The 23,438-nt window shown below is 40.8% G+C and overlaps 1 protein-coding gene across 1 annotated transcript in view; it reads right to left on the reverse strand.

Annotated features, from left to right (window-relative positions):
• TMEM255B (transmembrane protein 255B) overlaps nt 1-20,486 on the reverse strand; it is a 71,871-nt gene extending 51,385 nt beyond the window's left edge. The window contains exons 1-5 of the mRNA XM_030477561.1: nt 20,407-20,486; nt 17,014-17,300; nt 14,637-14,690; nt 9,479-9,669; nt 4,760-4,822 (exon numbers count right to left, since the gene is read on the reverse strand). Coding sequence (XP_030333421.1) covers nt 4,760-4,822; nt 9,479-9,669; nt 14,637-14,690; nt 17,014-17,300; nt 20,407-20,486 — 675 coding nt within the window. The remainder of the gene's footprint in view (nt 1-4,759; nt 4,823-9,478; nt 9,670-14,636; nt 14,691-17,013; nt 17,301-20,406) is intronic.
• Nucleotides 20,487-23,438: the final 2,952 nt, after the last annotated feature.

Genomic DNA, 23,438 nt, shown 5'->3' on the forward strand with positions numbered 1-23,438 from the left:
TTCCCAAAAGGGATTAAAAAGGGGTCACAAAGCCAATTCCTGCCAAATAAGGCAGCTAATTCCCAAGACTGCACCATGTTTACAGCTCAAAGAGAGGCTCTGCTCTAAACTCACAGCCAGGCAGAGTTATAGCTTGATGTCTGTTGTAATCTCCTCAGTATTAAAGAAGAGCAATATGATAATCATTTTACACAGGATTCTCCTTACTACACTTTAGCTATCTGTAACTCTGGAGTGTAGTCTTAATCACCCTTCAAGGCTCCCTCCAGAACCTAAGGAGAGATCAAGATGCCTCCAAAGGGCATAAGAGATAGGCATAAGAGAGCAGGAAGATGCTCTCAAAGAATAAGCTGCTTGATCACACCAGCTAATAAGATTCTATTGTATTTTGAAAGGAATGCAAATACCTAAACAAAAGCCAATCTTCACCTCAGTTAAACATATGCCAGTGTCAACCTACTGATCATCTTCATATAAATCTCCTTGTCTGTTTCTGAAATGTGCAGTTAGATCACACCACAAAATCTAGTGCACATTTATGACTGAAAATATAGTAGCAGGTCTTTTCAGTTTTAATAATGTTAAATGTGTTAAGACAAGGATGATTGCTCGTTTGTTCCATTGTTAGCATTTTTATATCAGTGTTAATTGTTTTTCCCCTGAACTATGTGAAATACGAGCACATAAAAGATAAATTGAAAAAAAGAAGTGCTGTTGACTTTCTCAGAAACTTGAATTCAGGGGAGAAATAGCACCTTGGTAATGACGAAGATTGCCTTTACTTTATCTGCATTTCCCCTGCACTACAGTGAAGACTTCTACATTTATTTGTGCAAGAACATCAAGGATAGTCTCAGGAGATCTACAGAATTTCAATGTTTTTTTTCTCTGTGTGAACAAGCTGCTTTAATTAGCTTAATCTGCAATATGGAATCTATCAGCAATTAGCATCTCTGATCAAAATCTGCACTAAACCCAGTTTCTTCCAGATGTTTGATTTGCCTGGAGAAGTAGATGAAGCACAATATGTTTGAACAGGTATATATATCAGTATCTTTATTTGGTGTACATATTAATAACAACTATCTTTACTCAAAATGTCCATTGGGCATTTTATGATGGACATAATCTATTTACAAGATTTCCAATTTTGAAAAGAAAAAGAGGTTTGGCTTTTCTGAGAACTGGTTCACACATGTAACTCCTTTAAAAAAAAAAAAAAAAGCTTTTCTTCGGAAACAGATGAAAGTCTAGTGGCAAGAAAATAATCAGAGATAATACTGAAATACTACCTCGCATGCATCTCAGCACAGGGTAGGAACACATGCACTGTCAAGGAAGTCTACCAACTAAAAACAGAAGAGAAAATTACTGCTTTGTTTCTCCAAATTCTGCTATAGTTGGTTTTCAGCACTTAATTTGAAATCCAATTACTGTTGACAGAGATCAGGAAGCAAGCATATTTAGGCAGGCAGGCTTAGCATCCCTTGAGAAGTCTGAAGAAATAGCTTTGCCTTTTCTGTTTGTGTGCAGAGCTCCATGTTTTAACTTTGCTCATGTCTTCAAATTCTGCTTTTGTCAGAAGCAGTGTCTCCTCCACTAAAACCGCTACAGTCATCTCTCTAAACAAGTCAAGGACCAGTTTGAGCCAGTTAAGCATTAGATTTTTAGCTAAGTATCTCCTAGACACGTCATCAAAAAAATTAGCTGTGTGTTAGCATAAAGAAAAAAGTAGTAAGACTCACCAATGGATGAATTCAGGTCCCAGACCTATTGCAGACAACTATCTTCATCCTAAGTAGTACTGAGGTTTGAGCTAACTCACACCTCCTGAGGGGTCACTTCTGCTTCTGTGACCCCTCCTTCTCCTCTCTGTCCCCTTTATACTCCTCTAATTTTCTTCAGCATCTCATTTTCTAATTGGAAATACTTTTTACTGTAAAGAGATGGCAAGCAAGGAAATAAGCAAGGACACTTCATGTTTTACAATTAAATCTATTTGATTTGAGCAGTATCACATTTTCCACCCATCCAGCTGGACTAAGTGTGCCTTAGTACATACACAGTACATACAGAGTACATACAACGTACATACTCTGATCCATGACCTGCTTTGCAGGGAACAGAGAGGCAAAAAGGGACAGCAACACATTATTCTTCAATTTCTGCTGTTTGCCAGTTAAAAACATCTCAAATCAGTGCAAATCTTTAATCGAGGGGAAATTTTTTTCTTCTGGTGCCAAGTTTTGCATAGCAGAGCCAAGCACGAATGCTAAGAGCTGAAGTGAAATCATGCTAGTCAATGAGGCAGAGCCTGCTTCTGCAAGCAGCAGTTCCTTTGAATTAAGGGTTATACCTTGGTCAGCACATTGAACTCCCACTGTGGGCCCTAGAATGCCAAGAATGAGGTCAAAGAGGTGCAATATTATTAATGTTGTGTTTTAAGAACAAAGCATTGTCCATTCTGCCTATCTGTGCTTTCGTTCTTTCTCAAACCATGTGCCCACATTTATTGAGTGCTGGGGTTTTGCTGTACTAGTTCTGCTAGTCATTACATGTTTGATATTGCAATTTGCATTTCATCAACCATGAATATATCTGGACTTAGAGATGATAGGTCACAAGGAAATAGACCTTCAAGACAAAAAGATAAATAGATTTATGGAAGAAAAGATAAATTTAAAATAGATTTTTCCAGTGCAATTGAATCTACATTCATTTTCAATTCAAAATAAAAACTAAAAAAAAAAAAAAAAAAAAAAAAAAGGAAAAAAGAAAAAAGAGCCAGATAATTGTCAGAGTCACACTGGGTTAAAGTCAAATTATACTGCAGTAACTGTTCAAAGAAAGTCGCATTAAAATAGAAGCAACTGAGTAAACAATTTCCTTTCCTTCACACCCTTGTTTGTCCTGCTGCAATGCATAGAATTTTTAGTTACAGGACTGTAACATTTCTGTGCCTATATAAATATTTACAGTCTTACTGATGGCTGCAAATTTGTAAAGCTGCCCTAAACCCTTTCAAGCAAACATACTGTTACACCCCAGGGAATAATTACTACCCTCAGTTCAGTATGACATAAACCCTTTCAATCTCTTCAATCTCAATTTCCGTAACTTTTGAAAACAAGCAGCTCAGCCTTCGCAAAGACAGTGTTAAAAGGCTTAGCCCACTGTGGATGGTACTCAAGGTAAGACACATAATTAAACTTTCTAGTTATTTTCTTGGTCTGTTCCCCAGAAACTCAATCTTTCAACAGTCAGATCATCACTAAGTATTATTAGTAGAAAGCAGTTTTCCTTGTGTCATGCTGGAAATGCAAACAGGCACTAATACCAAACATACCGGGTGCTTATTTCTCCACAGTCCTTGTGTAAATGACACAAAATATTGAGTATTACATAGCTTAACCACTGCTAACCCATCTTACATATTTTTCAGTCATTTTACTTTCTGCTAAGGACAGAAGTGACAAAACTAAGAAGCTGAGTAAAGGAAAACTGAAAGATAAAACAACCCTAAAGCATGCCTGCTAGTAAAGTAACATGAATGCTGTGGAAAACAAAGCTATTTTCATCTCCCACCATTGGGTCTGCAATTTGGAACCTGCTGTTCATCCTGGTCTCTGATGTAGAAATCAGGGGCAATAGTTCTTCAAAACAAATAAGCTGTTTAGTCAGTAGCAAAATTAACAAGGCCTGGCCTGATGCAGATTTTGGTCTTACAGGTCATGTCCCATTTGGATTCTCTAGTGTTTAATAAGAGGTGAGCTGACATTGCAGCCTTTACCACCATATGGCAACTAATTCATGATTCTCTCCTCTACCCACCTATGAATTTTCATGAAACTTGAAGGAATTGCACACCTTTGAAGACTCTACCTCCCTGCTGAATTCACCTGAAATTGGTCAACACATTCAAAAAATGGAAGAGGGAACAGAGAAAGACACAGACAAACCTCATGGCTTTTTACGTATCATTCCTTTGGGAAACCCAGCTAGAAACAAAAGTTAGAAGAGGGGAATACTTGCTAATACATCACTGAAACTTAAAAGGCAATGCAAAAAACAAAAGTGATATTATGAAACAAGTCTGCCTACAAATAGTGAGAACAAGACTGCATTCATGAAGAAGGATATAGGAAATAACAGGACTATGACTTCCTCACATAAATAAAAACAAGGGGTTTGCAAGCCAAGCTAAATCTAAAAACAAATTACACAGCATTGTCAGATCCTGTCTGACCTAGCCAGGGAATCCTGCTAGCCAGACCTCTCAGTTTTTTAATTCTTTCTAACACATACAGTTTCAGGAAAGTGTTCCTGGCTTAAAATTGCACAGGGTGAGGTCACCTGTTTCTGTTGAGATGATTGTGTGGCTTGTTGCTGCCCAAATTGACATGACCTGTGCACTGTGTCTCTCTTCCCATCTTTTTTTCCCAGCTACCTGGTCCTGGCCAAGCTCTGACACACAGCTGATCCTGCCTGGTTAATTCAACTCACTAAGCCAGCAGCAAAGTACTTTAGTAAAAAAGAGCAAGCTGCTTCTGTCAGCAGTCAAACCATCCCTTGCCTTGTACAGATGGAGTCACTGGGCAACTCATGCGTCCCTGAAACTTCTCAGAAATGGTGAAAACAAATAACTAACATTTTAAGTTAGATACAGCAGTTTTAAGTTAACTGGAAATCCCTGCTTTTTGTGGTTTTTTTAGACATTCTGATATGAAAAAAAATGAAAATGAAAAGGGCTGTTACTTACTATTTGTCGCCTGTTCTCTACCAGGTAGATGCCAACAATCCCCAGGAAAGATCCGAAGCCAAGCTAAGGCAAGAACAAAACCAACAGAAACACATGAGGTCAGCTTATTTGGTCAAGATACAAAAACATTACATTGATATCTGAGCTCATGTATCATACAGATGGGATAATGGGGGTGGGTCAAGGGAATGGGTGGAAGTTACTGCTGGACATAAATCATATAATGTAATGGGGAATGACCAGAACTGCAGCTCTTTAATATTTCAGAGCAAAACTTATCATGCCCATGGCAGGGGGGTTAGAACTAGATGATCTTAAGGTCCTTTCCAACCCTAACTATTCTATGATTCTATGAAGTAAACAGAAGCCTGTACAGACATATGCTTCTATAACCTAGCTACTATTAACCATAGTCACATACAGTTTTAAGCTCTTTTTAAAAATTAAGTGAGAGAAAAGAACACTTACATTTAGCCCATATATCATTATTTCGGAAAATTGCAAAGCTTTAGGCAACTGCAGACAGTTTTCCTCAAAAAATTTACCTGTTTCTGTCACACAGTAACCCAAGTTCAAATCCTTGTTTTTGTTCGACTTTAATGACTAAACACTATCACACATTCCAGAAAAAAAGTCCTCACTAAAATGGCAAAAGGACCAGTACAGTTAGTTTCAACACTGGACAGCTGCAGCACGAACAGCCACAGGAGAGAGGAAAGGAAGGGATGCTGGAGTAAGCTGGCCTTGCTGTTCCTACCAGTGCTGGTTCAACATCATTCTGGCAAGAAAAGCCCCTTCCTTATGATGGGCCCATGAAAGCTTGAAGAGGTAGAAACTCCTCAGACTCATGATTAACACGAGGTAAAGTGGCAACAGGTGAGAGCAGCCTTTCATGAGACCTTCCCGCAGTCAGGACTCCCACTAGGCTTATGTGGGCTTGGAGAAAAAGGGTCTTCCTGGTGCCACACACCTGAGACATGGCTGGCTACAGACTCAGAAACAGCTGCAGCAGGAGTACGGGTGTCAATAAGCTCTTCCCATTGACTTGCCTGGCCACACACTGCCCTGCAGTCACCTCAGTCTCAACCACGCCACTTCCACACTCCTTGCTCTGCTCTTTGCTATGGCTGACTCACCCCCAGTCACCTCCTCAGCTCCCATCCAACTTACCCCATGGACGGGGCATGATGTTTCTGCTAAGAAACCTAAGGAACCCTTTCTGGAACGAGATCTCTGAACATGGTTCAGAGCCTTTTCTCCAAGCACAAGTTAAGTTTTTAAGGACGACATGTCCCAGCCAAGGGCTTAAGCAATGCCCGTAACTCCTCACTGTTATGCACAACTGCTCACAGCAAAAAGCAAATCCACTGGAAGTACTTTACTTGCTCAGAATCACAACAGGAATCCATCACTCCCTCTCAAGAAAGCAAACGTAGAGAAAGGAGAGTTGCTCTTGAGTGCTTTGGGAAGATTTATGTGAAAGGGAGGCATAAGGACTAAAAGCAGAGACTTTGAAAGGGTGCGCAAGAGCATCCATGCTGACAGATGAATAAGAGAGACTTGGAACTGTGAGCAAGGACACTTTGTTCAGGGGACAGCAACTTTGTAAATTAAGATAACTACATCAAAATGACACTTGGTTCCAAGCCCCATTTCTTATCCCAATGGGAACAATCCATAAAGCCCCATTTATGGCTGACGCAGGGGACACAGAGTGGAGTAGTATTATCCATGTGAAGAAAAAAATGAGAAAATTCAGAACAATAACAATTAAATCAGAAGAAGCAGAACCATAGAAATCACAGTGTAAGCCATGGCCTTGCTGAGATTATTTAGAGTCGCGTGCACTCCTTTTTTTTTGTCTGTTTAGACAGCAGGCTATTCGGGTTGGGAACTCTGGGAGTCCAGATCAGTATGGTGACTGGGACAATTGGACCCTGTAGACTCTTGGTTGAAAGATTATAAAAATAGCAAATGAAAATAATACAAGCAGTAGTCATAGAGAAGTGACATTAAAGTATAAACAGTATTTCTAAGGAAGTGAGGCTGAAGAAGCTTCAGTTCTGTCTGGCTTTGCAGTCCATTCTACAAAGACATTCCTAAATGAAAACAGATGATCAAGCAATAATCTACTAAATGCAGACACTTTCCAAAGTGGAACATTAACTAACTCATCTACACACAGAAATATTTTATGCTCAATGACTTCAGATGCATAAATGCAGATAACACCTAGCACTATAAAGATGTATTTATAAAAATGCTTTTTCCAAAACAAATGACAAGTGACCATGTATGCAAAGAAATTAAGGCACCTAACTCTTCTTGAAGCCAGTGGAAACCAAGCAGAAGCCCAAATTATATTATGGATTTAGCCCTGAAGCCCTGCTCTGCAAATGCTTCTAGATGCAAGTAAGTCTATGCAAGTGGATAGTCTTATTTACCTTTGTAGGGCTTTGCAAGGTACAGCCTAATTCTGCATGGGTTTTAAGACCGAAATCCTTTCCCTAAGGTTCGTGGTGATTTAGATCTCACCTACCACCTCTGAAGTTAATACTTTGCTACTGGATTCCATGAGAACTAAACCTTATTTTTAACTGTAATTAACACTGCCTGACCTCATAATCTTTCCTTTCTTTGAGCCAGTAGTTAAATACGTAGTGTTGAATTCACTCCCCCAGCTTTAGGTATCTAAAAGTGTGTGATCAGTGCTATACTGGTTTTCTAAGCTCCCCCTACTGTCAGCAGAAAAGAGAAGCACCTTTTGAGGGTTACTAAGCTCATTCTGAAAGAGGTGGCTATCTGCTGACTGGCAAAGGAGAGGCCATCCCATGGTCCATCTGCCAATGCTGCACTGGAGGCCACATGCAATGAGGCACGAACGCAGCAGTGCTGTCATACACCTGTGACAAGGCTTTTGGCAAGATAGCATGCAAGGTCTGCATAACAACTTTAACTCCTGCTAAATGTTTGTGGTATTTAGTGGGTTAATGAAGTTTACACTGACAATACCCATCACCCTTTCTCAGTTACTTCAATAAACCCTCATGTGCACAAAATGAATTCTGAATTTTATGAAAATTATTTAGCCCTGACAATCTTTTGAGGAGGAAAAATTATTAATAAAAGGTTTTGTTTTCAAAGCATTCCGATAAATTCTAGCTATTCTATCTGGTTATTAATGACATTTTGTTATTCTTAAAAGAAGCCAAATGCTGAAATAACCTGGTTTGTGCATATGGGTTTATTACCTATTACACTTATTAAAGACAACAGTTTAAAATTAAACTTCTTTCTAGGGAACAAATGCAGGTAATACAGTCTTCTAAAAGATTTGAATTCAAATTACAAAAGAGATCTTTTTAAGTATTAATCTATCTATTCTAGCTTAATGAAAGGAAAATTCATTCTTTTAAGGCTTTATTCTTGGAACTACTTTTTGTTCTATTTTTAAAACATGACTCCTTATAGATCATTATTCCAAAATTATCTTCCTGAAAGACCTATTTTCAGCATGATACTAAGATATAAGAGAACTTGCTTAGGAGGAACAGTTCTAACATGACACTAAGATAGAAGAGGACTTGCTCAAGAGGAACAGTTGTAACTCACCAATTATTAATGGAAATGCAAAATGCATGCATAGTATTAAAAGATACCTATCTGTCTTCTCTGGGCATTTCATTCCAGAGAGAACAAGAAATAACAGTACCTTACAACACGTTTTGGTAGTGGTGAAGTCACATACCTAAGCAGGTGCCTAACTCTACACAAATTTCTTTCTTCACCTTGCACCCTCTGCCTCTTCACCAGCTTGGGGAGACCAAATGAGGCAGATGGGCCTTTCTTACTTTGCTGTCCCTACCCTCTTTTTCACATTGCTGCCCAGGTATTTAAAATGTTGGGGGTTTTGACTCCAGGGGTTTCCATGCTTTTGGATATGACCAATCCCTTGTTCTGAGATCAGAATGGGCCATGGGGGTCGCACTGACAAGACTCTCATAGAGCTACCTCTCACCAGAAGTCACAGAGGCACCACAGGGCAAAGTAGATGCAACTCAAATCTTGTGCCTAGTGCAGGAACATGTTTAAACGGCCAGTTCCCAAGGCAAAAACAAGACTAAGGATTTTGGAAGAGGATCTCGTTCAAGAGGACTGGCAGCAAGACTGCACAAGAGGATGTTAGGCAGGCTGCAGGGAGAAGCTTCCACATGCCCATCCACAGGGCTTTCCCTGTGATGGACCCAGCAGAATTCCTGGCACATGGACCAGAGAGCAGAGTAGATCTTTCTGCCATCAAAATGTAAACCTCTATAAGGTTGTTTAAATCTATCCCATGCCTCCTGTCCACTCACTTATACACCCAACAGAGACCAGCGGGAAGTCAAGCACAGGTTCTCACACAGGCCCCTGTGCCCAGCGTATTGGTGAGCAGTGCAGCCTTGCCCCCCTTCTGCCCCCAACAGCCTCCCTTCTGGCACTTCAAAAGAACAGACTTTACCCCCCTAACTTATCACACACACTAGAAAGAGATCAAAACAAAGTCACATGTCCCTCCTGTGAAATCCAACAGGACTGTTTGGGGTTGGGTTTTTTTGTTTGTTTGTTTTTGTTTGCGGGTGGGTGTTTTTTTTTTTAATCAATCAGAGCTTCCCATATCTAGCTGATAATAACTTCTCTGAATGTACCTAGTAATCTAAAATAGGTTTCTTTACTCACAACAATGCCTGGGTAGTAGCCTCCCACGGTAACATTTTCTGTTCTTGTGGTAGCTGCCAGACCTATGGTCAGTATGAAAACAGACACTACCAGCAGAGAGACTGTGAACCAAAGCGAAGTCTTCTTCCTTTTTGCAAATTGTCCTGTAGGAAGTGGGGAGGGGTTGGGGGTGGGGAACAAAAAAGAGAGCACTTTTCATTATGGTCATGGCAGAACAAATATAAAATATCAAAAGATTTTCTTTTTTAATCTTTTCTGTTGTTAACCCACTTTTGTTCTCCCACTAACAAAAATTGCTGGCAGACAACAGAAGGAATTAAAAAACACAAAGTTAGATAGAGCTCAGCATAGCTTAATGCACACACATTGAGTACATGCACGAGAAGAGTTTTTATTAAGCTGAACTGAAAGTCAGTGACAATGATAATTACACCTTATCTTCAGCAACATTTATAATTAAGTATTGCTCACATCCGTAAGTCAGATCCTGCAGGCCTTAGATGCTTACCTACATGAAGCAGCAATGTGGCTCTACCTGGACAGAACATAAAAATTTATATTTTAGACAAGATTAGCAGAAGCTCTGCACACTATCATGAAAATGGATCTGCTCTTCATATTCACTGAAGTAAGCAAGCCAATCTGTATCTCTGAGGCAAAGCTGTAACACAGTTGACCAGCTAATGATATATGGGACTACCTTTTTAAATAGTAGCTGCTTAGTGAAATACATTCAGTATCAGTGGGATTTGGATTCAGATATCCAAAAGTGAAAAATGGCAGGCTCATATACTGCTGTCAGTCTGCCTCAAGCCACTTAACCTTCATATTGTGGTGGCACATCTGAGCTGTAGCCACAGGTTACTAACATTAGAGCCCCAGCCCATAGCACAGATTTATGTAAGACTTATTTAAAAACAGCAATATGGCTTTAAGCTGAAAGAGGGTAGATTTAGATTAGATATTAGGAAAAAATTCTTTGCTATGAGGGTGGTGAGGCACTGGAAGAGCTTGCTCACTGAGAGAAGTTGTGGATGCCCCATCCCTGGAAGTGTTCAAGGCCAGGTTGGACAGGGCTTTGAGCAATTTGGTCTAATGGAAGGTGTCCCTGCTCATGGCAGGGGGTTGGAACTAGATGGTCTTTAAGGTCACTTCCAACCCAAAACATTCTGTGATTCTATGATACATGACCCTAACTATCAAAAGGCACCCAATGACTCAAACCATGGTCCCCTTTTCTGATGTTTTTGCTTTGAAAGGCAAAGCAGGAGTGTGTAGAATCACCCCTGGAGCACTGGGCCGTGGGATGCCACCCTACCCCAGGCTGCAACTCGGCAGCATGGTGCTCCAGAAAGAACACAAGAGTACAGGGGCAATGTTTCTCCCCTCTCTGGCCTCATGAAGCTGAGGGGAGATCTCGGGATGAGGCAGAGGCTGTGGTGCTGCACTGAATACTGGAGGCAACAGCCCTCATCAGGGAACAGTAGGTGACAGGGGAAGGCAGCCTTGCGTGGATCAGACTCTGAGGGTGCTGCTGTAAGCAAAAGCAGGGGCAACACAGGAAATAAAAAAGCAAGCAGAAGCCATTTGCAATGTGTCACTTGAGTTATGTGGGCAGTTTAAAGTCAGGTAACTTGGTTAAACGTTTACAGTTCAAAAGCCAGGCTAGACTAGTGATATTTGCAAACCAAGTCAAATAATTTCAATTAATAAATGCATTTATAATAAAAATCTGTTTGTTGACATCTCTCCAGTAGAACCAGCCAAAATGAGTCCAGTCTTTCAGTGTGAAATGCAAACAACTTCACTGAAGACAAATATCATATATTGAGCTTACGCAAGTAATGTACAAAGTCTTCCTGCTAAAGATCAAGAAATAATGCATAAGACTCTCCAGACATCTCCCCTCCAGCCTGTGCCCCAGCTGTCTGCCTGTGGAAATTCCCTGTTAATCCATGGAGGGTCACTGGGGACATGGAAACAGAGAGGATCGTCATTATCAATCAGTTCTTCAAGTGTATGGGGTTAAATGCAGTTCTTTCAAAGAAGCCAGTTCACATGGCCAAGAGGGGAAAGCAGACTTCAGATGTGTAACTCCACAGATCAGTTGCCCTTCCCAAAGCCTAAAATGATTCATTCAAAATATCTATCAGATTTTAAATAAAATCTGATGCCCTTGCCACACTATCATCTTTGAAAACTCATGGAGATCGGAAAATCTCCAATAACTAAATAAAGGCAAATGCTCCACCTATCCTTAAAAAAGGCCCAAATGATGTTTTGGGGAATTATAAGCTCATCAACCTCACTTTGGATCCTGGGAGGCTAGAACCAAAAATATGGAGCAAATCCTCTTGTAAGACATTTGTGGGCACATAAGGAAAAGATGACTGGCAACAATCAGCATGGATTTACCAGAGCAAAATCATGTCTGATCAACCCAGCTGCCTGCTATGACAAAATGACTGGACCTGTGGAGCCATGGATGTCTTTTATCTTAAATCTAGCCAGGTTTTTAACATGGCATCCCACAACATTCTCATAAACCAGGCATGTCATGGTCTGGATGGGTGGACAACCACATGGTTAAAAAATTAGCTGGACTGCTGGGTTCAGAGGGAAATTAAGTGAAGTGAATTCAACAGAGGACCCCAGAGAAGGCCAGAGGCTGGTGCACTCCCTGTATGACAGGAGGCTGAAGGAACAAGGTTTGCTCAGCCTGGAGATGACATGGCTTTTGACCAGGTTAGTAGCAGTCTTCCAGTGCCGAAGAGGTGGTGGTCAAAAGGACAGACTCAGGCTTTTCACAGTAGTGCACAGCAGGAAGACAAAAGACAGTGAACATAAACTGAAATACGAAGAGCTTCAGACTGGTTATAGGAGGAAAAAAACCAAAACCCTACACACCGACATTAGGACACTCAAGCATTGGAACAGGGAGCCCAAAAGAGGTTGTGCTGTCTCCATCCTTGGAGGTTTTCAAGAATCAACCAAAAAAGCCCTGAGAAATCTGGTCTGACCTCATAGTTGACCCTGCTTTGAGCAACTTCCTGAGGAACCTTCCCACCCTAATTATTCTATGATTCTATACTTTTACGATAGTCAAAACAGCTAGGCTAAAGGTGGCTTGGGTATGTTTGCCTATATCCACTCTTATAAAACTACAACTGCAGTGTAGACATACTCTGAAGGGAAGTAGGAACACAAACCTTCAGAAAGCCAATGGGACAGACGGTCCTCAGCCAAGTGTTTCTGAAACAACTGAATGTTTTTATGAAAAGTGCCTGAGGAGCCAAGCCTCCACATCTTTCTCAAATTAACACCTGTACTGGCAAAGGTTAATCAGATTGCACATAGATAAGCTAAGGGTCCAACCCACCCTCCAGAGTTTTGGTTATCAGTAATGATGTGCAAAAAAAAAAAAGACATGAGTTTGATTGCCCAGACTGAGTTTGCTTCAAATTGTCTGAGGAAAAGCATGTTCTTAGATGTAACTGGAGTAAATCAGATGTAGATTTAGTGAGCTAAAACAGAAAAGGTTGTCTTATTTATAGGGTCATCTTTTTGACTGAACTACATTTTGACTTTGAAATTTACCCATGCCAGAAGGCATTTACATCTGTGGTACCCTTCAGTCCTTACATTCATCAATCTTTTACCACTTGCATTTCAAATCAGAGGCAAATATCCAATCATCTCTCTTCTTTTTCATAGTCCAGTTTGGAAACTCATAGCTACATGTAGTTAGCTATAAACTCCACCCTTAGGAGATGTCACGGTTTAAGCCCAGCTGGCAACTCAGAACCACAGCACTGCACCAGCTACTAAGAAGGAGAAAAAATGACTGCTACTGCTGAACCCAGGACAGGAGAGATGACTTACAGACAGGAGAATAGAAAAGGCCCCTTCTGGAAAAGACGTAAGACCTTGTTCTCAAAGATTGCCACATGCTCAGAGAAGATGGGTAGAAAGCAGGTCTAAATTGATTTCTACTCTAGCTGTCAGGCTTTCCTTAGTCACATCAATAAAAATCTTTGCTGTATATCAAACTGTGTATAATTACATGTACATACATCACCAGTATATTGTGAGGCCTAAGTAATATTTGTAAAGCAGCATATCTTCAGATGAAAAAGGCTGCAGCTGCAAAGCGTTTCTACTATTAGCTTCCTTCTGCTATTTTGGTCATGTTGGCTCTGAAGATTTGTAGAGTCTTTGTTTACTGATGTTTGTAGCAGTTACCACGCAGTTTTTTGGATTTGTTTTTAATGCACCTCCCATCCAAAACCCAATGCCAGACTAGTCCCTCAGGAGCCCTGTCCACAGCACAGACAGAGGGGCTGGCCCAGCCTTCTTCCCTGACATTCCCTGTGACAGGGCTTGGACTGAAGGCCAACCATACACAAGAATAGTAGTTAAATTAAGAACAGAGGAAATGTTCCTGTCAGTATTTCTATGCTGAATTTCCTTCCTGTAGGCTGACGTTCCTGTAGTGCAGGCAACAGTTAATGTAGGCTATTGACTTTCCAATTTTTCAATACTGAAGTGTCTCTCTGAATAATTTTGACATTTATGACCTTTAACTTCTTTAACAATGACTCAGTATGAACATTATAAACTTTTAGTTTGGACCTTAATCTAGTTTAGTTATAGCTTCAAATTCTTATCTCTAGCATACCAAAAATCAAGCATGTAGGAAGAAACCTTCTTGTCATATCATTATTAGCATTAGCTTGAGACTGAGGTCAACAGATGGTTTGAACACGTTATTACTTTGTATTGGCAATATTCTTCAGCATTTTTGGTCAGTAAAGTATTAACTGAGTTTTGATGCTGTAGCAATGGGCACTACAGTAAAAATCGGGAGATAAATTAGAGAGGTAATGTTGCTTCCACATCACTGGCTTGTGCTCTGTCTGGCATAGACTTAAATTGTGCATGAAAAGGAACAGTCACAGAAACACTCTCTGATTTGCTTGCTAAGTGTCTGTCAGGCAAAGTACCTGCTTGAGCCGCTCAGGCCTGCTACCTCAAAGGAAGGAAAGAGAACAGTGTCAGAACAAGGAGAGACATCAGACTGCTGCCTCCTTGGGACAGAGAAAGGCATGTGAGGAGAGAAATTGAGATCACCCTCCAGAGAGTAAAAAAGAAAAAATACCTGCTGAAGACCAAGTTCTGCTGGACTCAGCAAAATCTCGTGTTCGTTCATCAGCTGCAGAAAACAAAATTATATTTACAATGCTCTGTTCATGATAGCTGGGGGATAAACTCAATTTGTAGGAAGGCTATGGAAAATGAATGGTTTTGTGGGGAGGGTACAGATCAGGTTGCTGGTAAAAAGCAAAGTGGTGGATCTAATGATGAATGGTAGGGTCTGTATGTGAACGAACAAAGGGTGAATTTAAAAGGAGAATGAACAAATTAATGATGAAACATGGTATGGAATGCATCCAGTGGTCAAGGGAAAGAAAGAATAGAGTGAAACAACATCTCTCAACCTTGGAAAATTCGCATATGGGCTGCAATTCAAGTTAAAAAAAAAAAAAAAAGTCTACATTTAGACCAAGGCACCTATGCTTTGCTAACTTCACCACTCCTTTTAAAATCCAGCTTTCAACATCATAAAGTCTGTTGAAAACTGTGGAATGATCAAGGAGAGAATTGCTGCAGGATGTAGCAACTTGCTGGGATCACAATCACATTTGCTGAGTATTAGTATCACACAGTTTCATACCTTCCTCTTTGATCTAGTTAAGGTGATCTAAATGGAAACACTTATTTCAAATAAGTGCCCCAGCCCAATGCATATTAGCATCCTAATATGAGAAAAGAGAGGAAAGTTTTGTAGCAGAAAGCACAGTGTATTTTTATTACCTAATGAATATTACTAAAAAATATTGACATGTTTCAAGGACTGGCATTAACCATATATAACAAGGTAATTTAAGTAGTAATTCAGTATAGACAGAGGAGTATAGTACGAAAGGCATCCCCTGCTTTGCTGCTGTCGAGAAAATATTTAAGGGAAGATCTCTGGAGCTAAATTAATAACTTTTAATTACTGCAGTGCTCACTTCAGTGCTATCTCTCCTGGCTACAGTTTTCGTTGTGTATTTTCAAAAATGGCTTATGCCAGCAAAATTTAATCAATCCTACATTGTTTCCCAAGATTAAATATGATGGACTGAGACACTTGAAAGAGATATTCACACCTGCTGATGGTGACCGCTTTCCCTTTTCTGATTAAATGCCTGACTTGTCCAGAGTGCTGAACTAATTACACCAGATGCAACAGCATTTGCTTCGAGCCACAAGATAACAGGTTTTATCAGGCCTGTCTCCTATCTTTATTATGAATTTGTTGAGGAAGAATCCATGCGTGTGTTACATATTCAAGACCACAGGAAACACTACTGTGCTCTTACACAATTCCATTTAAAAAAATCCCCAAACAACCCAACCAAACAAAAAAACAATCCCCCAAACCCTGCTATACGATGTGGTATAGCTATAGTAAGTGAAACTGTGGAGTATCGCTATGACTTCATTGCTTCAGCAGTAATTGTTTCACTAATAAATAATTGAATGAGCAGCTAATTACTAGTTTAAAGCTAGCATACAGATTCTTCTTTTTCTGCTGATTACATTTTAAAAGCACATCTTCCACTGCTACCTTTTCAACACGGATACCCTTTTCTCTTCCAAGTTTAAAAAAAAAAATTAAGACCCAATGCATCATCCTAACTGGCTGTTAGGATACTTGGGTACACAGTAAAGTCTGTGTTTATCCTTCCAAACACTACACAGAATAATTCCTATCAATAAGTTCTGTAGTTTTCAACTTTAATGAATTTCAGTGGAATAATGAAATACTTGTCCTTTCTTTCGCACGTGTCTTTATTTTCCAGAACATACAACCAGCACGCCACTTTAGCAGCAAACCACTACATTAGCACAAGCGGGAGGAAGGAAACCCAAGTCGCATGAGAACCCATTGAAGGGCTGACGCCCCGCGACAGCCCCTGCCTGCCCCAGTCAGCTCCACACCGTGCTCACACTGCCACCTCCTCCAGCACAGCACCTGCCCCTTCTCATCCAGCACGTAAGGGCATCTCTCACATTAATTTTTCTATTAACGCCCCACATACAGCTATTCGTACTATCGTTAAACCATCAGCACAGCGGTTCACTAAGCGTGGCAGAGAGCTCCAGAGAACTGGTGTTTTAAAACACCTCCGTGAGCGAGAGTCAGAGAGACAGCACGACTCGCACTGGCAATCTCGGGCTGAAATCTCCCAGTGCCCCCACTTTGCGGGGCACAGCCCGGGCAGAGCCTCTGCTTGTGTCTTTCCAGCCCGGTAGCCGAGGCGCGCACCCGTGGCAGCTTCGCCTCCCGGGGCAGGGGAAGCCACTGCGCCTCTCCAGCCTCGCCCGCCTGCACCCCGGAGCCGGCTCCGCTCTGCCGCCCGGCCGCCGCGCCCCCGGGGCTCACGCACTCGGCGGGGCAGGGAAGTTGCGGCGGGGCCGGTGCTCACCTGTGGGGTCCAGCGCGGCCAGCGGACCCGGCCCCGCGGCGGGGGGCGGCGGCGCCATCATCCTCCACGGCTGCCTCCGCTTCGCTGCGCGCCTCGCCACGGCCGGTGCTGGCCGCGTGGTGCAGGCGGCCGGCGGGTCCGCCCCGCGGGGGAGCGCAGCGGGGGCCGGGGCGGGGCGAGTGATGCTGCCCGCGGCAGCAGTCGCTTCCTGGCGTGGGGCCAGCTGTTCGTTCTGCTTGTGTTGTGGTCCGGTGGCTTTCACCTCCCGACCACATCTCCAGGCTGACCTTTGGGAGGGTAGAAGAACGGAGAGGCACAGCCTAGGTCGTTATTTACCCAGTGGTCAATAGCTTAGTTCATTATATGTTCCACCTGTGTCCCAGGCTTGGTTTTGCTTCTTGATCTGTTCTTGTCCCGTGGCAGGGGACCAATTTGTCAGCTGGTGGAGATGAAGCTTTCCTTTCAGCTTTTCTCTTCCCCCTTTTTTAAAAAAATCAATTTAAATCAGAAGTAAAATGCTACTACAACCAGAAATATTAATAAAATTAGTAACAAAACAGGCATCTCAGAGACATAGGTTATGAAATGCATAGGCTAAGACAGGCAGCATCAATAGTCAAGAGATTCTGTAGGGCCATTGTTTTTCTTATGTGGTGTCTATCAGTTTCTCAACCTCACTTTTTCTCTCTCCTGTCTTGGTTTTCATTCCCACAGCAGATCCCGCCACTTGTCCTGCTGCTACTCTGGAGCTGCTAGTGCTACCAACTGCCTGGATACATGACTTCTGCCTGAGAGAGTCTGGGAATAACCAAGAAGAAACAGCCAACAGCTGCTGTGCTGGTTTGGTGTCTGCTGTTCCTTTTGCAAGATTCCCCATACCAAGAACAGAAGAACATTTTTTTGTGGACAATGGTTTTGATAGGCTGTCAAGCACTTCACTTGCACTAAGACATGTTGCTCCGTTTGCAACAAATACAGCTCTTATTTAACATTCTTGTTTCTCTTTTGCTCAAACCTGCAAGTGGATACATGTGTATGTATTTAACTTTCATAATAATTTCTTCAGTCTTTGGCTGATTTCCCCAGAAAAGGGTTAGATTGGTAGAATGGTAGAAAATGGAAAGAGACAACTATCTCCGATACCAGCTCTAGTCTATGAAGCAAAGTAAGCCAGGACCTAAGGCCAAGCACAAAGACACTTTTTTCTCTTTGCATCCTTTAACCTGGAGGGGTTGAAGAGACAGATGAGGGTGGAAGTAGTATTTGTATTATCAATTACTAATTATTAATATAAATTAGTGGAGTAGTAGACTGAGAAGACAGACAAAGTGATGGTACAAATAAAACATTTATTCAAAAGTGACCATGGATAGGTGTGATAAAAAAGCCCCAAAATCTGGTATAGAGCCTCAGGTTCAGGGACAGCTATGGATAGAGATTTCCATGAACACTAAATAACAGGGAGGTCTGAGGAAGACTTTAGCTCCTCAAACCATTTGGAAAACAAATACCATATGCGGCATGTATTCTTGGGTGTGACGGGCAATAACTTTTTTCCAGCAGCCACCAAACAGACATAAACCAAAGGGAAACTGCTCTGGAATTCTTTTTAGTAAACAAAAAGGATGTTATAAGTTTTATTAGAGAAAGTAACCTTTGATGTATGATTAATGTTTTTTACTGCACATTTCAGCAGAGTAAAAAATAGATCTGGTCCTACAGTCCTGGGTATCAGAGGGCAAGCATTAATAAACTATGGAAAAATGATTGCTAAAGCTGCCTGGACCTAAAAACTCAAGCATTTGGATGTGGAAGAATCATGGATTTACTTTTAATCCAAAATGAAAAATCCTGTATAGCGCTTTCATCCTCTAAAAGACATTGCAATAGGTCAAGAACAACTGTAGACATAGTGTATAAGTAGCTACCTGAAAGAGGATATTAAAGTAGTGAGTAAACCTATGGGAAAGGAAATAGGAGAGCCACAGTTTGCAGGGTGAGAAACTGCAGAACCAGAGAGAAAGAATGGATAAAAATCTAACCAAGCCCGATGTGGCAAAGAAAAGGATAACTGATAGAATTCTTCAACTAGATAAGTTAAAATGATTCAAAGAAGGAAGATAAATGGGATGTGACGAAGATTGAGGCTGCTCCAAATCTTGCATGAATACACTGCCTCAGTTTTCAATAGAGAAAGTATTTATATGAGCATATTGGCAGAGTACCTAAAGCAAGTGAGGACAACCTTAGCAGATGTGAAGTGGAAGCATAACTTAGGCTGTTTCTTGTGTCAGGCCCAGGAAAAATGCACCCCAAATGTTGAAAGAATTAGTAGCTATCTTTTAAGTCCTGAGCAATGTTTTCATTGAATCAGCCATGTTGGAGGCAAAGCACTATTACTGGAGAATAGGCAACCTGTCTTCAAAAGGCAGAAGGAGTGAGTGGAACAGCAATTCCTTGCCCCATTAATTTGACTGTGGAAAGTTTTAGAGGTAAGTGAAAAATGGGTTCAATGACAGTGCGGTTCATCAAAGCTAGATCACGTCAGACTATCAAGATCTTTGATAAGGTAAGTGATTTCTCAGGCAAAAGCAGTGCAGTGAAGCAAATCTGTCTGGATCATGCTGCACATTTATTCGAGTCCTTCAGAGAAAATGGCTTAACATGGAGCAGACAGCTGCAAGTATGGGCCACCATCAGGTGTGGAGATTGATAAAGAGATACCAAGATACTGAATGAGGCAGGCTGTCAGAGGTGCACCTCAGGGACCACTCTGGAGACAACATCACCAGTGGTGTTGTGTTTAAGGAGTGTCTGGTTATGAAGTGTGTGACCATCACAAAGCTGGTAGACATTGCTATTACTACAGGAGCAGGAGCATACTAGCATATTAGAAATGGGTTGAGGTGGAGCTTACACACTTATAAACTAACAGTGAGAGCTTTTATTGTAACTTTGGAGTCTTCCCAGTTCAGTGACATTGAGGAGGGATCTGTGTATCACAGGCAGTGCTTGCACAATGCCAGCGCAAAGACTGCTAAACAGATGTGTTCTAGGATGCATTATTTAATACTTGTTAATTAGCTCAATGCATTGTAAGTCTGGTAGAACTTCTATATTTATGTTTTTTGTTGTCTCTAAAGCCACAAAGATTTTTTTTCACCATTTTGATGTGTAACTTGAATCTGAATTTTCATGATATTTTTAAGGTCTTTGCTTCTCAGATGCCTGGCTTATGTACCTTGCTTATATGTCAAAATTAAATCATTTGCTAGATTTGTGCCCAGGAGTCCCCGCACTCTAAGTTAGGCTGACAAGACTGTGAAGAGTTCTTCGTGTGTGTGTGTTGCATGGAACATGACCTATTTGTCAGGATAATCTTTGCATTCTCACCTAAAAAGTACCCTGCCAGCACTGGGCCTTAAGGCCTCCACGATGCCCTTGTGATCTCTCTTGTTTCTTTCCTGCGGCATGCTGCAGCTTTGAAGGGTTTTGTCTTTTGTCGTACAGGTCATCATTATGGTGGTGAATGCTTTGGAACTGAGGTTGGTCACATATGAAATTTGTACCCTGTGTGTCCCTGAAGTCTTTTCTTCTTTATTTTAAACAAGATCAATCTATTTGGTCTTTCATCACAGTTTTTGTTTTCTGGGCTAGTGGGTATTCCCATTGCTTCCCTCTAGTCCCTGTGTCATCGCACTCTGTGTGGGCCAGATCTTTCTTAAAGGGTGATGCCCAATGGCTGGGCAATATTCAATTATTTTGAATTCTGTCTACCAGCATACATACTCCAAGTTACTCAATAGTTTCTCCCAACCTTATGTCCTACGCAAATTTAATATACTTTATACCCCAAGGCCACCAGTGACAATACTGAATAGTACCAGACAATGGAAGGACCTCAGCGCTTTGTCTTCCAGGACCGTTGATAGGCGTGACTCTCCAGCTACTTTTTTTATCCCTTTTGTAGTATTGTCATTTACATTGTCTGTCTATAGGAGGATCTTGTCTGGCACTAAGTCTGGCTATATTGGCTTCATTCTCTTGCAAGGGTTATTTTCTCAGCAACCCCTTTTGGACATCCATTGTGAGCTTTTAGTAGTGGTGATGTTGTCTTTGGGGGAAGGTTGTTTGTTTGTTTTTAGTAAAATGCAAAGCAAAACCTCCATTCTTTCTAGCCCTCCTCCATGGCACCTGCTCTCAGCAGGGGTTTGTTTCCCAGGCCCAGGTTCAGAGATGCAGTCACAGAGATTGTCAGTGTGAAGCAGCTTAAATGACCCCAATGCTTTTAACTCTTCACCATAGTACTTGGACTGCTTTTGTATTCCTCAAAAAGTTTGGGTCTCCTTCTTCCATTATTTGAACTCCCAACAGAAAGATAAGCCAGTCATTGCTGAGGCTAAACTTCGGATTCTTAATAGAAGAACTGGGCGAGCTTGCCCAGTCACACAGGGTCATGACAATGAGGTAAGCAGATTTCCTTTGTTCATAATTTATAAACAGTATTTATTGGCATGGTTACTGGTACAATCCCTCTAGGAATACATTGCCTTAGTTCAGCTGGGCCACATAAGGAAATCATGCAGGAAGTGAAAGGAACAAGAGTAGTCATGAGGTTGAGGTTAATGGCCACTGACTATTTGGCTATTAAAAAACAATTGCTGGACAATTCACTTCAAAAATTCCGCTTCCTAGCACCAGCCAGTTTCCAAGCTGTGGTGTGGTTTTACTAGCAGAAGATTTAAAAGACACTGTCTGACACCTTAAAAAAGGGGACAGGAGAAGGTATATAACATATATTCATAACATTGCTCAGAGGCATCCAAGAGAAATGAATGACACACGGATACATGTTTGTTAAAATCAGGTTTAAAGTCTTTAATTGACTTCAGTAGACTTTTCACCCATTAATTTGTGTAGTCAGTTTTTTAACTCTATGAATTTTAAGCAGTCTCAACATGTGACAAGGAGCTCCATGGGTTCCTGTGTGCCATGTGAAGAAGTGGGATATCCCAGTGGGAGCAAGAAACAAACTGAAAAGAGCAAGCTACAAGTCAAGTGTCAGGTACATTTAGAGTCATAGGAGAAGACACCTGCGGAAAGGTACAATGCCCTTACAAAAAAAAACCAAACCCAATTGCTACATGATATCAAAAGTTGTCATGTTACTTATCTCTTAATAAAGCTAGATAATAAGAAGTCCTACGTATGATGCTCTGGAGACCATTCTTGTGGTGCAGCTAATAACTATATCAAGGCAGCAGTATTGTGAGAAATGTGCTTGACTTTGCTGACGACCGATAAGTGTATTTTAGCTGGGCTGATGGCAACACTGCTTCCTTCAGGAAAATCTTATCACCATGAAAGAAAGGAATTTAGTGCATTCATAGGATTTCAGAAAGGAAGACAAAACAAAATGAAAGGAGTAACCAAAAGGCAGAGATGAAGGTCTTCTGCAGTAGTTTGGAGACAGGCATAAAAAATAAATGTCAGATATAAAGTATTCAGAGTCCTATCAATTATATGTCCTCATTAATACAGACTATGAAGACATGAACCCATGATGTGAATGTGCTATTACAAAGATGAAACATGCTAAGGATTTGCATAAATCTGTAACAACTAAATGAAGTCACTGTACCTTAACCTTACTTCATGGAACAGTAAACATAGTTTTATAAAGCACAAGAATGTCTTCTTTTTCAGGTGCCTTCCAAACGATTGACTCAATACAGAAAAAAAATCTCTGAAAATTGAACTCTTCCTTCGATAGATTTATGTGACTTTTTTTTGTAGGTGTAGGTCAATGACTGAGACGTACAGAAATAACATACCTGACCTTTGTCAGGAAATTCCTATTTCTAGGAATTATCTAGTGTTACAGTGAAGACTGTACAACAGAAAGCCTTTTTATTGAAAAACAAACCAAAAAACAGCTCTGAAAACTAAAGTAAAAAAAAGTTTTCAAAGAAGTACCTGGTTTTGAAATATTCTTACATTGATAGAGCCTAAGTTGATACAAACTGTATGTGTTCCTCTGCAAGATGATTAATAAAAGTATATTGAAATGCACCAACACACACATCAGTAGCGTGACTGAACAAAAAAACCAAAAGCCTCTTAGTTTGTGTTGTGAACTGTTGCATTAATTTTTACATAGGAAAAAATGTATATACAGAGATATTTATACTAGTCCAAACAAGAACAGATCATCAGGTTTTGGAATGCATGAGGGAACTCCTCTGGAAAATGGAGCTTAAATTTCAAAAATATGCTGTCAACCTGAAAAACGGATATGGTAACGATATTTTTATAACAGGCATAATTTCAATTACATTTCTAAGTAGTAAACATAAAGTTTGATTGATTATTTTGCTCAACTCAAGGTATCTTCAGAAATTCATTCGATAGCACAGTGAATTATA

Source organism: Strigops habroptila, chromosome 2 (assembly GCF_004027225.2).
Source record: "Strigops habroptila isolate Jane chromosome 2, bStrHab1.2.pri, whole genome shotgun sequence".
NCBI classification, from domain to species: Eukaryota; Metazoa; Chordata; class Aves; order Psittaciformes; family Psittacidae; genus Strigops; species Strigops habroptila.